The sequence below is a fragment of the Bufo bufo genome, chromosome 9 (assembly GCF_905171765.1).
Source record: "Bufo bufo chromosome 9, aBufBuf1.1, whole genome shotgun sequence".
Classification (NCBI taxonomy): Eukaryota; Metazoa; Chordata; class Amphibia; order Anura; family Bufonidae; genus Bufo; species Bufo bufo.
The window spans coordinates 16401194-16416609 of NC_053397.1; the positions used below are offsets into that span (position 1 = coordinate 16401194).

At 47.7% G+C, this 15416-nt stretch overlaps 1 protein-coding gene across 1 annotated transcript in view; it reads right to left on the reverse strand.

Annotated features, from left to right (window-relative positions):
* Positions 1–12650, reverse strand: part of ARIH2 (ariadne RBR E3 ubiquitin protein ligase 2) — a 29339-nt gene extending 16689 nt beyond the window's left edge. The window contains exons 1-2 of the mRNA XM_040407642.1: positions 12534–12650; positions 3142–3496 (exon numbers count right to left, since the gene is read on the reverse strand). Coding sequence (XP_040263576.1) covers positions 3142–3393 — 252 coding nt within the window. The 5' untranslated portion in view covers positions 3394–3496; positions 12534–12650. The remainder of the gene's footprint in view (positions 1–3141; positions 3497–12533) is intronic.
* Positions 12651–15416: the final 2766 nt, after the last annotated feature.

Consider the following 15416-nt stretch of genomic DNA (forward strand, 5'->3'; position numbering starts at 1 on the left):
CTCCTTAAAGGGGTTGTCTCTCACTTCAGTAAGTGGCATTTATCATGTAGAGAAAGTTAATACAAGGCACTTACTAATGTATTGAGATTGTCCATGTTGCTTCCTTTGCTGGCTGGATTCATTTTTCCATCACATTATACACTGCTCGTTTCCACGGTTACAGACCACCCTGCAATCCATCAGTGGCGGTCGTGTTTGCACACTATAGGAAAAAGCACTGGCCTATGTGCGCTCCCACGGTCCTGGCTACCAGAGCACAAGCACGGCCACCACTGATTGATTTCAGGGTGGTCTGTAAACTTGGAAAAGAGCAGTGTGTAATGTGAATCCAGCCGGCAAAGGAGGCAATATGGAAAATAACAATACATTAGTAAGTGGCTTATATTAACTTTCTCTACATGATAAACTCCACTTACTGACGTGAGACGACCCCTTTAAAGTTGCAAAGTAAAATTCAGATGCCAAGTCATCACCTTTGATCTTGGTCATATCCCTTGTTTCGCAGTGTGGTCGGGGCATTCTCCTGCTGAAAGAGGCCACTGCCACTAGGGGGCACTGCTGCCATAAGGGGAGGACTTGTCTATACAGTGGTTAGGTACATGTTTCATCCACATGATGCCAGGACCCAAAGTTTCCAGCAGAACATTGCCCAGAGCATCACACTGCCTCTGCCAGCTTGACTTCTTCCCATAGTGCCATCTCTTCCCCGGTTAAGTTACCTACATACCCCCAGCCGTCCATATTTTGTAACCCGATTCATCAGACCAGGCCATCTTCTTACCATAGTGAACCATGGTCCAGTTCTGATGCTCATGTGTCCACTGTAGGTACTTTTGATGATGGATAAGGGTCATCGTGGGCGCTCTGTCCCGTCTGCAACTGCACAGCCCCACATAAAGCAAGCTGCGATGCCCTGTGTGACTGGACACTTCTAATCGCCAGCAGTATCACTGTCAGCGATTTGCTCTACGGTAGCTCTTCTGGGGGGATCGGACCAGACGGGCTAGCCTTCACTCCCCATGCACATTGATGATCCTTGGGCTGCCCTTTCTAGGACTACTTTTGGTAGGCACTAACCACTGCATAAGCGGGAACACCCCAAAAGACTGTGCCTCGGCCATCTTATCCATCACGATTTGGCCTTTATCAGAGTCGCTCAGATCCAAGCCCTTGCTCATTATTTCTGCTTCCAACACATCAACTTGAAGGCCTGGCTGTTCTCTATCTGCCTAATATATCCTCCGCCCTAGAGATGCCACCGCCATGAGAGAGCGTTATTCACTTCACCTGTCAGGAGCGTTAATGCTACGGCTGATCAGGGCACATCGCAGAGGCGCAGATGTCAGCCTGCAACGTGTGGGTCTCAGGAGCACTGTTCACACCCAGCACAAGCAAAAAATAAACTGATGCATCAGACGAGAAAACATACCGGAATGTACTTCATCTATATCAGTGTCTATATGATCAAATATATAAAATGGTCTTCGAGCCAAGCTTGGATGTGCATGGAGGAGTCACGAGGGATAGCTCTTAACCGAGCGAGCATTCCACTGATAGCCGCCATAGAATGTGTATGTACCAGTCTTGGCTGCCATGTGACCTGTTTAAAGGGGTTGTGCCAGGTTTGCAAGTTATCCTCTATCCACAGTGATAAATGATCACGGGGGGTCCGACTGCTGGGACAATCACCAATCTCTGTACTCTGTCAGTCCCATAGAGAATGAAAGGAGCGACAGGCCACATATGCACGAGCTGCAGTTCCATCAGATCGAGGCCCCGTTGTCGGGATTGGTGGGGTTCCCAGCAGTCAGACCCTCAGTGATTACTTCGTTATACCCCATCTACAGGATCCTGTGGATAGGCGATAAGTTGTGCACTTTGCACAACCCCTTAAAGTGTTTTTTTTTTTTTTTTTTTTTTTTTTTTACAAAGGGCGTACCTTTAGTCGCTTGTTTTACATGAGCAATCTACAAGCTGTCCATACAAATCAGCTGGATCTATCATGGACAGTGTAAATGTGAATAATGTCTGATCATCAGGTGTCCACATTATGTAAATGAGGGTTTCAGTGCACGGAGGAGTGAGCCCAACTGTCACGGACGTTCCTGCGACAGGAGATGGGCAACACGCAGTTTAATCTGACATGTTTTCCGTTTGGACCAAACGACGTCTGTGTTGTTTCACACCTTCTTTCCCCAGGTATGGCTATTAGGGTCATTTAACATTCTCTATTGTGGTTTCTCCCACTATGCTGTGCGGTTTATAGCTTCTGTTAGGAGTTGTGAATAGCTGGTGTGTGGATCTCGGCTGAGTTCCTGGTGCTGCCATAGCCACTTGAAGTGTTTTCTTTCCCTTTTGTATTTTGTTTGGGTTATTTTGTGTGTTGCATTTCCCTGTCATTTGTATAAAGGCCCGGGAGAGACTCCTGTTCGTTCTTCCTTTTGGAGGAACAGGTTGTCTCAGTCCTGACATTAGTACCAGGGTTCTATAGGGGGAGTTAGGACACTAGGTATCCGGTGTATGAACTCACCTACCTCTGGGGTCTGTTCATGCTGGTAGTCAGGACTTCGATTAGGGTTGCCAGGCCTTATTCCCTCACCCCTTTCCCTCCTATGTTTGGTGTGGTGTTACCCTCTCACACTTGAACGTGACACTAACCCCTCATTGCGCCTCAGTTGTCCAGCGTTGGCTCTGCCGCCCCTCGGTGCACTGAAGCCCTAATCTTTATAAAGTCAATGTCTCTCTGGAAGGTTGCAACTGATTTTCCCAAGACAGGCATCATTTTAACCAGCAGGATCAACCCCACTGGGCAGTATGTCTGGTTTGAAGAGGTTGTTTCTGCTGTCAAGTGTAAAGTTCTGCAATTATGTAATATGCTTTCTTATTTTATGCTTTGCCACTTGGCTTGCCGTCAGTGAACGGAATTATTCTGGCTTGCATTCAGAGGTTGACAACCCATGCTGATCAAGTCCTGCTGACACCGCTGCACGGTTTGCTGAAGGGCTCTGAACGTAATTATGAATGTTTCCATTCAATAGCAGCAAGCAGAGACTGTGAGGAGATAAAACACCAAGTTGTTCACAGCTGCTCTGTCGTCACCTTGGCAGGGTGGGAAGGCAATGTATGAGGACGGCCGCTTACCTTTAGCAGAGCCGCCAGGCTAGCCATCTGCTCATTGAGTGCACCCTCAGATTCCCTGTAGGTGAGGCAGGTAAACTGATACTCCTCAGGGTCAAAAGAGTCTGCCCCCTGCTGCTCCACGTCATTAGCAACTCCCTCATAGTAGTCCTCTATGTCTCCAGGGTCGTCATCTTCCTCTTCATCCTCCTCCTCACAATTAGGGTCGTAGTCTTCATTGCTGTCTGATCCTTGACTGTTCATATCTACAGACATTATACCATCAGGGGTCAAAACTAAAGCTACAAAATCCCGTGCATGACCCCCTCACAGCAGGACGTAGGGCTGGTGGCCGGCACCCATCTGGTGATGTAGTAGTCTGGAAAACGTAAAGCACAGAGTCAGTGAATGGTAAGATAAGGCCACAAGACACACAGTGTAAGGAGTTACCTACACATCAGACAGACTCCTTCAAGAACATGTACAACAGGAAATGATCTACATCAATGGTCTCCAGCCTTAGGCCTCATGCACACGACCGTTGTGTGCATCCGCGGCCGTTGTTCCGTTTTTTTCCGCTGACCTATTGACTTTCAATGGATCCGTGGAAAAATCGGAAAATGCACCGTTTGGCAACCGCGTCCGTGAAACCGTGTTTCCAGTCCGTGAAAAAAATATGACCTGTCCTATTTTTTTCACGGACAACGGTTCACGGACCCGTTCAAGTCAATGGGTCCGTGAAAAATCACAGATGCACACAAGATTGTCATCCGCGTCCGTGATCCGTGTCCGTTTTTTCCTATCATTTCAAAGGCAAACTTGACTTAGATTTTTTTTTTTCATGTCCGTGGATCCTCCAAAAATCAAGGAAGACCCACGGAAGAAAAAACGGACACGGATCACGGAACAACGGAAACAGTTTTTGCGGACCGCTAAAAAAAAAAATCTGTGTGGATGAGGCCTTAGGTTCATGGTGGGAGTTGTAGTTTGGGGATGACTGGAGACCACTGATGAACTCCAAAATGGTCCAAATGCCCAAATTTCCCTACAATTATTGATCGAGTGATCGGAGGTACACAAAAAAAGCTTTACGAGAAAGCAATCACGAGAAAGGGGATCTGCAAGTGCCGCTAAACTGCGCCATGAAAACGCATCAATGCTGCGTCTACTGCTCCATTCACTTCTATGGGACTTTCAGGAGCACAGAATGTAAGTGGAATGAGCGCCGCGGCGAGTCAGGGGGCTGTTTGGCGGCACCTGTAGTTCTCAATCACCGGGCTCCTGGAGGTCAGACATTGTGCATGCGATCCTATCCTGGTTACAACCCACAGCGCAGGAGCGAGACTTGACCGCCAGCGCTGTCCCCTAACAATGAGCTGATCATGCCTAAAGGGGTTGTCCAGTTTCTAGAAATATCTGCAAATAGGTCCCAATCTATTTTTTTAGTGACATGTCTGCATGTCACAGGCTGGGAGTTGTAGTCTCAAAAGCTGGGACAGCTGCAGGAGGCTGACCCCTGGCCTAGAGTAAAACACTAAACCCAAGGTCTGATCGGTAAGAGGACGGACAAAATATCCCTTAAAATCCCTGCCCCCATGATTACTTTATGCCACCCTCAGTGACGTTCAGACCCATAGATGACTGATATCAGCCACTCTTCTTATGATGCTCCTGTACTGTTATAAGATGACGACTAGATTATTGGTCCTATAGGGCTACCGGCAGACTGTGTGGATTTGTATGCAGAAAATCCACATGAAATATGCACCAAAAACACGCGCTGGTTATTCTGGCTTCTGTCAGCCCATTAAACCGTTTTTTTTTTCTTTACCAATAATCCCTACACTGCGATCTCAGCATACATAAGCTAATTAATGATTTTCGTTCAGTAGAATTTGCTAAAAATCGATTTTTATAATATGTAAATTACCTTGCTACCAGCAGCCGCATCCTCCGATGGTAATGACGCCCCCTCCGCTTGTTGATTGACAGGGCCAGGGAAGGGAATCGTTCTCTGCTGGCCCTGCCTGTTTTCATTCAATATCTGGCGCCTGCGCCGCACCTCTCTTCAATCTGCGCAGGCGCACTGAGAGGCGGCCACTCACTCGGCGCTCGCTCCTCAATGCGCCTGCGCCGAGTGAGCACACGAAATCCCCTTATTTGTCCTGAAAGTTTACATGTGGGGCCCGAAGAGCAGTGAATGCAGTGGAGGACTGGTGGGGAGCAGGAGAGTATGCTCCCCACCACTGATCCAACCGGCGGAGGGGGGATGAGTGGTGGAATAACCCTTTAAGGCTCCTGTGATTGACTACTTCACATTTATATATAAAGTTAGTTCTCATTTTCAACTTTATTCCAAGCTCTTAGAGAATTGTGTCATCAGCTTTTCTCTCCCACAATGTAACGATACATCGGTGACAGCTCTGCCCGCCCACACCGTCAAACCGACAGCTCAGTGCAAAGAGGAGGAGGAGGCTTTCATAGAGCATTTTGCAAGCAGAATCTTGTACTGGACGGTGAAAGACGTTGATATAAGGGGATTTTTTTTACAAAACTCATGCAACAGGCCATAAGGGTCCCTTGAAAAGGGGGCATATCGGCTAGTTCACCACATCGCCAGTGCTCGAAGTTACAGGCCCAAAACCTGAAGCTCCTGTATCCCCATGACTACACTTACTGTCCTCGGGACAATCATCCTCATCATCTACGCTTTGCGTGGATGCAGATCACCATCCAGATAAATGTCTGCATGCAAAGTAGACTGAACACAAGACAGCGTCCCGAAAATCAGGGGCAGGACCACTCCTTGCTCTTTGGCCTCTTATGTGCTGTGGTCATAGGGGAGTCCAAAATGTCCCTTTACTACAAAAAAATAAAAATAAAATAAATTATAGAAAATCTGTTTAATTTAGATAATCAGAACTGAACCAGGTCCCATAAACATTAAAGGGGTATTCCGGGGGGGTAGTACAAGTATCCCCGTATCCAGGAGATCTGAGCACTGGGACCCCCACCGATCCAGAGAACAGGGGTCTGTTCCCCCCATACTAAAGGAGCAGCATGTGCCCGGGAGCTCCATTTATTCTGTATAGGACTGTCGGGCATAGCTGAGCCATCTCTGGCATCCACTACAACCCGTCATTCTTGCTAATGTCCCGCTGATTCAGCAAAGCAGGGAGAGGGGTTCACTGCATTATATACAGGGAGATGGTGCAAAAGGAAAAGCAGAGCAGCAGCTCATGTCGGCCAGCCAATCAGGTTGCTTCATTCATTTACCAAAGGAGACTGAAGAATAAGAGCTGAAATCCGATTGGCTCCCACAAGCAACCACGCCATCCTTCCTCTGCACCAGTTTGGATACATCTCCTTTAGGCCGAGTTCACACTTCACTTATTTCCATCACCGATTGCGAGCCTAAGACCTCATGCACACAAATGTTTCCCCCCCCCCCGTTTACGTACCGTTTTTTGCGTTCCGTATACGGAACCATTCATTTCAATGGGCCCGCAAAAAAAACAGAATGTACTCCGCATGCATTCCGTTTCCGGATTTCCGTTCAAAGATAGAACATGTCCTATTATCGTCTGCATAGCGGACAAGGATAGTACTGTTCTATTATGGGCCAGATGATCCGTAAAAAACGGAATGCACACGGATGTAATCCGTATTTTTTGCAGAACAGTTTTTTGCGGACCGCAAAACACGGAAAGTGCCATACAGTCATGTGCAATAGGCCTAAACCCGTAGTGACGCCTCCACAGAGATAATGTGTTGAACCCAAAATGCATCCAGCGTACATTCGGATTGAATCCGTTTTTCACTGAAGCTCCATTCACTTCTATGGGGCCAGGGCTGCGTGAAAAACACAGAATATAGAACTGCCCGTGTGCATAGACCTATTGAAATAAATTGTTCAGGATTCAGTGCAGCTGCTTTGCGTTCAGGTTACGTATTGCACCCGCGCGGAAAACTTGCACGTGTGACTGAGGCTTTAGGCTACCTGGTGCAGGTTTACAGACAGAAAAATATCCCTTAGCGGAATTGTGTGCATTTCGGCACCAAATACCGCATGTGTTACTGTGTATTTTTTTTAATGCAATTTAGCCACAGATATCACCCTAGCATCGTAAAGAGTGTAATCCACACAAAAAAATTATATACATTTGCACAAACACTTGATATGCTGTGCATTTCCAAATCCGATAAATTTCTGGACAGATGAAAAAAAAAGCAAAGTATAACTGAGATTTGTCTAATCCCATACACTTTGCTGGTACTGCATTACACTGCGGTTTTTCCACACTGAAACATGTGCAGGTAGTCTTATAGGTTGTTTTTTTTTTTTGCAGTTTTAAGGGGTAATTCATTAAAAGGGTACCCTGTGTCTAGGAACCCCTATTCATATGACCAGACAGGACGCAGGAAAGAAAAAAAAAAAAATGACTCACTTGTCACCGGTGCTCCGGCTCTTGGAGTGCGCCATGTCATCTACACGTCACTGCTGCCCGCCTATCAATGGCCTCAGCAGCCATGGGCCATAGAAACCTAGGATGTGTCAGCAGATAAGAACCATTTGGCCCATCCAGTCTGCCCAATATACTGAATACTATGGATAGCCCCTGGCCCTATCTTATATGAAGGATGGCCTTATGCCTATCCCATGCATGCTTAAACTCCTCCACTGTATTTGCAGCTACCACTTCTGCAGGAAGGCTATTCCATGCATCCACTACTCTCTCAGTAAAGGAATACTTCCTTATATTACTTTTAAACCTTTGCCCCTCTAATTTAAAACGATGTCCTCTTGTAGCAGTTTTCCTTCTTTTAAATATTCTCTCCTCTTTTACCGAGTTGATTCCCTTTATGTATTTAGCAGTTTCTCTCATATCCCCCCTGTCTCGTCTTTCTTCCAAGCTCTACATGTTAAAGGGATTCTGTCACCAGGTTTCACCCCTGTCAGCTAAACATATGCTGATGTTCAGGGCCTCATCAGGATTCCTAATGTGGGCTTCTAAATGTGATCCGTAGCCTTATTGTGCTAAAAAACAGGTTTTACTAACCTGTCACTCAAAGAAATAAGGTGCCCAAGGGGATGTCAAGGGATGCACGGTGCCCGCCGCACCCACCGCCGTTCGTGCCCAGCGCCGCCTTTCCAGACTTCTGCACCGCCTCCTAATCCTCTGTGCCGCCTCTCGCTCTCCCTCCCTCCCTCCTCCTCCTGCTGTAAGATAGAGCCCTGTGCGCACGCGTGATATCTTACAGCAGGAGGAGGGGGGAGGGAGGGAGAGCGAGAGGCGGCACAGAGGATTAGGAGAAGGTGCAGAAGTCTGGAAAGGCGGCGCTGGGAGCGGCGGGGACCTTGCATCCCTTGACATCCCCTTGGGCACCTTATTTCTTTGAGTGACAGGTTAGTAAAACCTGTTTTTTTAGCAAAATAAGGCTACGGATCACATTTAGAAGCCCACATTAGGAATCCTGATGAGGCCCTGAACATCAGCATATGTTTAGCTGACAGGGGTGAAACCTGGTGACAGAATCCCTTTAAGGTCCTTTAATCTTTCCTGGTAAGTTTTATCCTGCAATCCATGTACCAGTTTAGAAGCTCTTCTCTGAACTCTCTCCAAAGTATCAATATCCTTCTGGAGATATGGCCTCCAGTACTGAGCACAATACTCCAGATGAGGTCTCACTAGTGCGCTGTAGAGCGGCATGAGCGCCCCCCTCTTTCCACTGGTAATGCCTCTCCCTATACACCCCAGCATTCTGCTAGCATCTCCTGCTGCTCTATGACATTGTCTGCCTACCTTTAAAGGGATTCTGTCATGACATTTTAGGCCTATAACCTAAACATATGGCCAGGTCCGTCCAAATAGCATGAATCCGGAACTGTACTTATTAAATGTGCCTGTGGCTCTATTAGCACATAAAACAGGTTTTTATAACCTGTCATTCCCCTACCTAAGGTGCCCAAGGGGACGTCGCTTCATACAGGGTGCCCGGCTGCAGCCATCTCTGTCTGGTGCCCAGTAGGGATCGACCGATATTGATTTTTTAGGGCCGATACCGATAATTTGTGAACTTTCAGGCCGATAGCAGATAATTTATACCGATATTCTGTGAAATTTCATATTTTTTTTTTTTTTATTCCTACACAAATCTGCTGAAAATGAATATTTTTATTGTTAATGTGTATTTTATTTTTTTGGGTAAATCTTTTTTATTTATACTTAATATTTTGGTGGTTTTTTTAAACTAACTTTTAGCCCCCTTAGGGACTAGAACCCTTATCCTATTCACCCTGATAGATCTCTATCAGGGGGAATAGGATCTCACACTGTCCCTGCTGCTCTGTGCTTTGTGCACACCCCAGCAGGGAGCTGAACATGGCAGCCAGGGCTTCAATAGCATCCTGGCTGCCATGGTAACCGATCGGAGCCCTAGGCTTACACTGCTGGGGCTCCGATCGGAGGGGAGAGGGGACCCTGTGGCCACTGCCACCAATGATTAAAACTGGGGGGCTTGGGTGGCGCACTGCGCCACCAATGTTTTTAATATTTGGGTGGGGGGCGCACTGCGCCACCAATTATTAATACTGTGGGGCTTGGGGGGGGCGCACTACGCCACCAATGAACATAAATCTCTCATTCATTCATATACAGGAGGCGGGAGCTGGCTGCAGAATCACTCAGCCGGCTCCCGACCTCTATGAGCGGTAGCTGCGATCCTCGGCACCTGAGGGGTTAACTACCGCGGATCGCAGCTACCGCTCATAGAGGTCGGGAGCCGGCTATGTGATTCTGCAGCCAGCTCCCGCCTCCTGTTCAATTTGAATGAATGAGTAAGTTAACCTCATTGGTGGCGCAGTGGCCAAAGCCCCTCCCCTCCTCTTCTCATCCGTCTCTTCATTGGCGGCAGCACAGGCGGAGGGAGACACTGCTTCCTTCTCCCCTGTGCTGCTGAGGGAACACGGAGAGCGCCGAGAGCAGCGCGTTCTGTGTTCCCAATACGTTATCGGAATATTGGCAAAATAGATGCCGATACCGATAACTGTCAAAATCCTGAATATCGGCCAATAAGATCGGTAAAACCGACAATCGGTCGACCCCTAGTGCCCAGCGCCGCCTTCCCACTAGAAATCGCCGCCCTCCTCACCTCAGCCCCGCCTCCGCAATCGTCCGATCCCTCAGGTTATGCCTAGTGCGCACGGGCGGTATCTGGCAGAGGGACCAGACAATTGCGGAGCTGAGGTGAGAAAGGCGGCAATTTCAACTGGGAAGGTGGCACTGGGGCACCAGACTGAGATGGCTGCAGCCGGGCACCCTGTATGAAGCGACCGCCCCTTGGGCACCTTAGGTAGGGGAATGACAGGTTATAAAAAACCTGTTTTATGTGCTAATAGAGCCACAGGCACATTTAATAAGTACAGTTTCGGATTCATGCTATTTGGACGGACCTGGCCATATGTTTAGGTTATAGGCCTAAAATGTCATGACAGAATCCCTTTAAGTCTTCTGAAATAATGACCCCTAAATCCCTTTCCTCAGATACTGAGGTTAGGACTGTATCACTGATTGTATATTCTGCTCTTGGGTTTTTACGCCCCAGGTGCATTATCTTGCACTTATCAACATTAAATTTTAGTTGCCAGATTTTTGACCATTCCTCTAGTTTTCCTAAGTCCTTTTCCATTTGGTGTATCCCTCCAGGAACATCAACCCTGTTACAAATCTTTGTGTCATCAGCAAAAAGACGCACCTTACCATCGAGGCCTTCTGCAATTTTGCTGATAAAGATATTAAACAATATGGGTCCCAGAACAGATCCCTCAGGTACCCCACTGGTAACAAGACCATGGTCTGAATATACTCAATTGACTACAACCCTCTGTTGTCTGTCCCTCAGCCACTGCCTAATCCATTCAACAATATGGGAGTCCAAGCCCAAAGACTGCACTTTATTGATAAGTCTTCTATGTGGGACAGTATCAAAAGCCTTACTAAAGTCTAGATAAGCGATGTCTACTGCACCTCCTCCATCTATTATTTTAGTCACCCAATAAAAATAAAAAAATCAATAAGATTAGTTTGACATGATCTCCCTGAAGTAAACCCATGCTGTTTTTCATCTTTCAATCCATGGGATTTTAGATGTTCCACAATCCTGTCCCTGAGTATGGTTTCCATTAATTTCCCCACTATTGATGTCAGGCTTACTGGCCTATAGTTGCCCGATTCCTCCCTACTACCTTTCTTGTGAATGGGCACAACATTTTCTAATTTCCAATCTTTTGGGACGACTCCTGTTACCAGTAATTGGTTAAATAAATCTGTTAATGGTTTTGCTAGTTCACCGCTGAGCTCTTTTAATAGCTTTGGGTGTATCCCATCAGGACCCAGTGACTTATTTGCTGACTGCCCTCAGCAGCTATGGACCATACCTGCTCGCATCACTGCTGCCTGATCATCAATAGCCTTAGCAGTCACAGCAGCCATGGGCCATACCTGCACGCGTCACCGCTGCCTGCCCATTAATGGCCTCAGCAGTGACAGCATCCATGGGCCATGCCTTCGCTCATCACTGCTGCCTGCCCATCAATGGCCTCAGCGGTCACAGCAGCCATGGGCCATACCTGCACGCGTCACCGCTGCCTGCCCATCAATGCCCTTAGCAGTCACAGCAGCCATGGGCCATACCTGCTCACGTCACTGTTGCCTGCCCATCAATGGCCTCAGCGGTCACAGCAGCCATGGGCCATACCTGCAAGCGTCACTGCTGGAACCTAAGCACCAGCTGCTAGGGCACAAGAGCATCCACCATCCCTGCAGCTATGCCAATTTACTGCCCCACAGACCAAACCTTGTACTTCTGGGGTTACTACTTGTGCGAAGGCCCGCACCCCTAAAATTATTGGCAGCTTCCCTGGGTGTGCAGAGACCCTACCACAGAGGGGTACAGTGCTCCTCCAGACAAAATCAGGGGTCACATGTCTTTATTCTACAAAATATAGGGTTGTAGGCAGTCATAACCTTGGCATCAACTTTTGCGCCATCTGAAACTTGACAGAACTTAGCGGCTCTCCGCTGGGGTCACGTGACATGATTTTCGGTGCAGGGTCAGCACTGCACCCCCACCTGTATTACATGAGGCCTGGCTACCCCTGCTGTGCAAAGCCAGCCACCCACCCACCCACCTCCAGGTAAGTCCTGCCACACAGGGAAATTAGTATTAGCCCACTTACATGGACACTGTAACCCAGGAACAGCTGCACCCCTCACATCCCCCACCTATAGAGCTCAGCAGACCCCCATCTCCCCCCATGGAGTTACCACTCACTTCCCTGTGACCCCCTCCTCCTGCTCTCCCCTCCCCCATTATTTACCACTGTCATCTCCATCAAACCCCAATGTCAGGCTCACCTAACCGGGGCGAAGCTCTGTCCCAAGGTCCCGGTGGTAGGCGGCGCTAATCACCTCCGCTAGCTTCTCCACCGACTGCCTACACAGGAAGTGCTTCGCTCCTATCTTACGTCACTTCCGCTAGGAGGCGGCCGCTATGACAACATTCGAAGGCGGGGCTTGTGCTGTGAACGGCGGCTGGGGGCGTGGCCAGGTCAGCTCCTGTTTACTAGTCGCGTGGCAGCCCACAGTGGGCGTGGCTACCCCCGAGGCTTCGCCCTGGTCGCATGGTCACATGGTGCGGCATGAGCTCGGTGCGCTTAGCGCTTGGGGATGGAAGCAGGCTGTGGAACGACAAGTCCCAGCAAACCCCACCCGAAGAATTTAGGTTTCTTAACCCCCAAACTGCCAGTTGTGACGCAGCATTTTATTATTTTTTTTCCATTGGCGTTTTTTTCACAGCCGTAACAGTTTTTTCTTCTTTTAATGTAGCCTGCAGAAGTAATTGCATTTTTAATGTCAGCGTTTCTGGGTAAATATAATGTGTATTTTTATTTTATTTTTAGTGCAAATTTTGGGACCTACTAAAAGGAATGACAGAATGGAATGCCCATAGAGAAGAATGGAAATGTAATATTTGAATTAGAGACATAACCATTTGACATATCTAATAATTATTTAGCAGACACAATCTCCAAGTTCAGTGGGATTATTTAATGTTCAGATTACATGGAATTATCACAGTTTTCTGCAGAATGACGAGGGTGAATGACACAGTGGAATGCCCATAGACTATAATGGGAAGTAAAACGTGATTTGGTGCCTGAACCATTTAACATATCAAATAAATCTGTAGGTTTACTCTTCAAGTTCAGTGGGATTATTTAAAATTGAGATTTAGTGGGATTATCATGGTAATATCCTACATTCATTTCAATGGGTCTGCATAAAAACGGAAATGACTCTGTAGGTTTGCAAGTCAGTTCTGCAAAAAAAATAGAACATTTCCTTTTCTTGCCCGTTTCCCGGACATGGACAGGCATTGTTAACATGGATCCACAACAAAAACAGATGTAACATGGGCGTCACACAGATGTCATCTGTTTTTTTTTTTTTTTTTGCGGACCGCAAAATACACTGCTCAAAAAAATAAAGGGAACACAAAAATAACACATCCTAGATCTGAATTAATTAAATATTCTTCTGAAATACTTCTTTACATAGTTGAATGTGCTGACAACAAAATCACACAAAAATTAAAAAATGGAAATCAAATTTTTCAACCCATGGAGGTCTGGATTTGGAGTCACACTCAAAATTAAAGTGGAAAAACACACTACAGGCTGATCCAACTTTGATGTAATGTCCTTAAAACAAGTCAGAATGAGGCTCAGTAGTGTGTGTGGCCTCCACGTGCCTGTAGGACCTCCCTACAACGCCTGTGCATGCTCCTGATGAGGTGGCGGACGGTCTCCTGAGGGATCTCCTCCCAGACCTGGACTAAAGCATCTGCCAACTCCTGGACAGTCTGTGGTGCAACGTGACGTTGGTGGATAGAGCGAGACGTGATGTCCCAGATGTGCTCAATTGGATTCAGGTCTGGGGAACGGGCGGGCCAGTCCATAGCATCAATGCCTTCGTCTTGCAGGAACTGCTGACACACTCCAGCCACATGAGGTCTAGCATTGTCTTGCATTAGGAGGAACCCAGGGCCAACCGCACCAGCATATGGTCTCACAAGGGGTCTGAGGATCTCATCTCGGTACCTAATGGCAGTCAGGCTACCTCTGGCGAGCACATGGAGGGCTGTGCGGCCCTCCAAAGAAATGCCACCCCACACCATTACTGACCCAATGCCAAACCGGTCATGCTGGAGGATGTTGCAGGCAGCAGAACGTTCTCCACGGCGTCTCCAGACTCTGTCACATGTGCTCAGTGTGAACCTGCTTTCATCTGTGAAGAGCACAGGGCGCCAGTGGCGAATTTGCCAATCTTGGTGTTCTCTGGCAAATGCCAAACGTCCTGCATGGTGTTGGGCGGTAAGCACAACCCCCACCTGTGGACGTCGGGCCCTCATATCACCCTCATGGAGTCTGTTTCTGACCGTTTGAGCAGACACATGCACATTTGTGGCCTGCTGGAGGTCATTTTGCAGGGTTCTGGCAGTGCTCCTCCTGTTCCTCCTTGCACAAAGGCGGAGGTAGCGGTCCTGCTGCTGGGTTGCTGCCCTCCTACGGCCTCCTCCACGTCTCCTGATGTACTGGCCTGTCTTCTGGTAGCGCCTCCATGCTCTGGACACTACGCTGACAGACACAGCAAACCTTCTTGCCACAGCTCGCATTGATGTGCCATCCTGGATAAGCTGCACTACCTGAGCCACTTGTGTGGGTTGTAGACTCCGTCTCATGCTACCACTAGAGTGAAAGCACCGCCAGCATTCAAAAGTGACCAAAACATCAGCCAGGAAGCATAGGAACTGAGAAGTGATCTGTGGTCACCACCTGCAGAACCACTCCTTTATTGGGGGTGTCTTGCTAATTGGCTATAATTTCCACCTGTTGTCTATCCCATTTGCACAACAGCATGTGAAATTGATTGTCACTCAGTGTTGCTTCCTAAGTGGACAGTTTGTTTTCACAGAAGTGTGATTGACTTGGAGTTACATTGTGTTGTTTAAGTGTTCCCTTTATTTTTTTGAGCAGTGTATATACGGTCGTGTGCATGAGCCCTAAACATGCAACTGCAGCGCCCTCTGCACCTTGATTGACAGGACCAGGTGTGATGATAATTTAGGCTACTTTAGAGTTTTCCACGCGGGTGCGATGTGTGAAGTGAACGCAGAGCACCCGCACTGAATCCTGACTCATTAATTTCTATGGGAATGTGCACATGAGCGGTGATTTT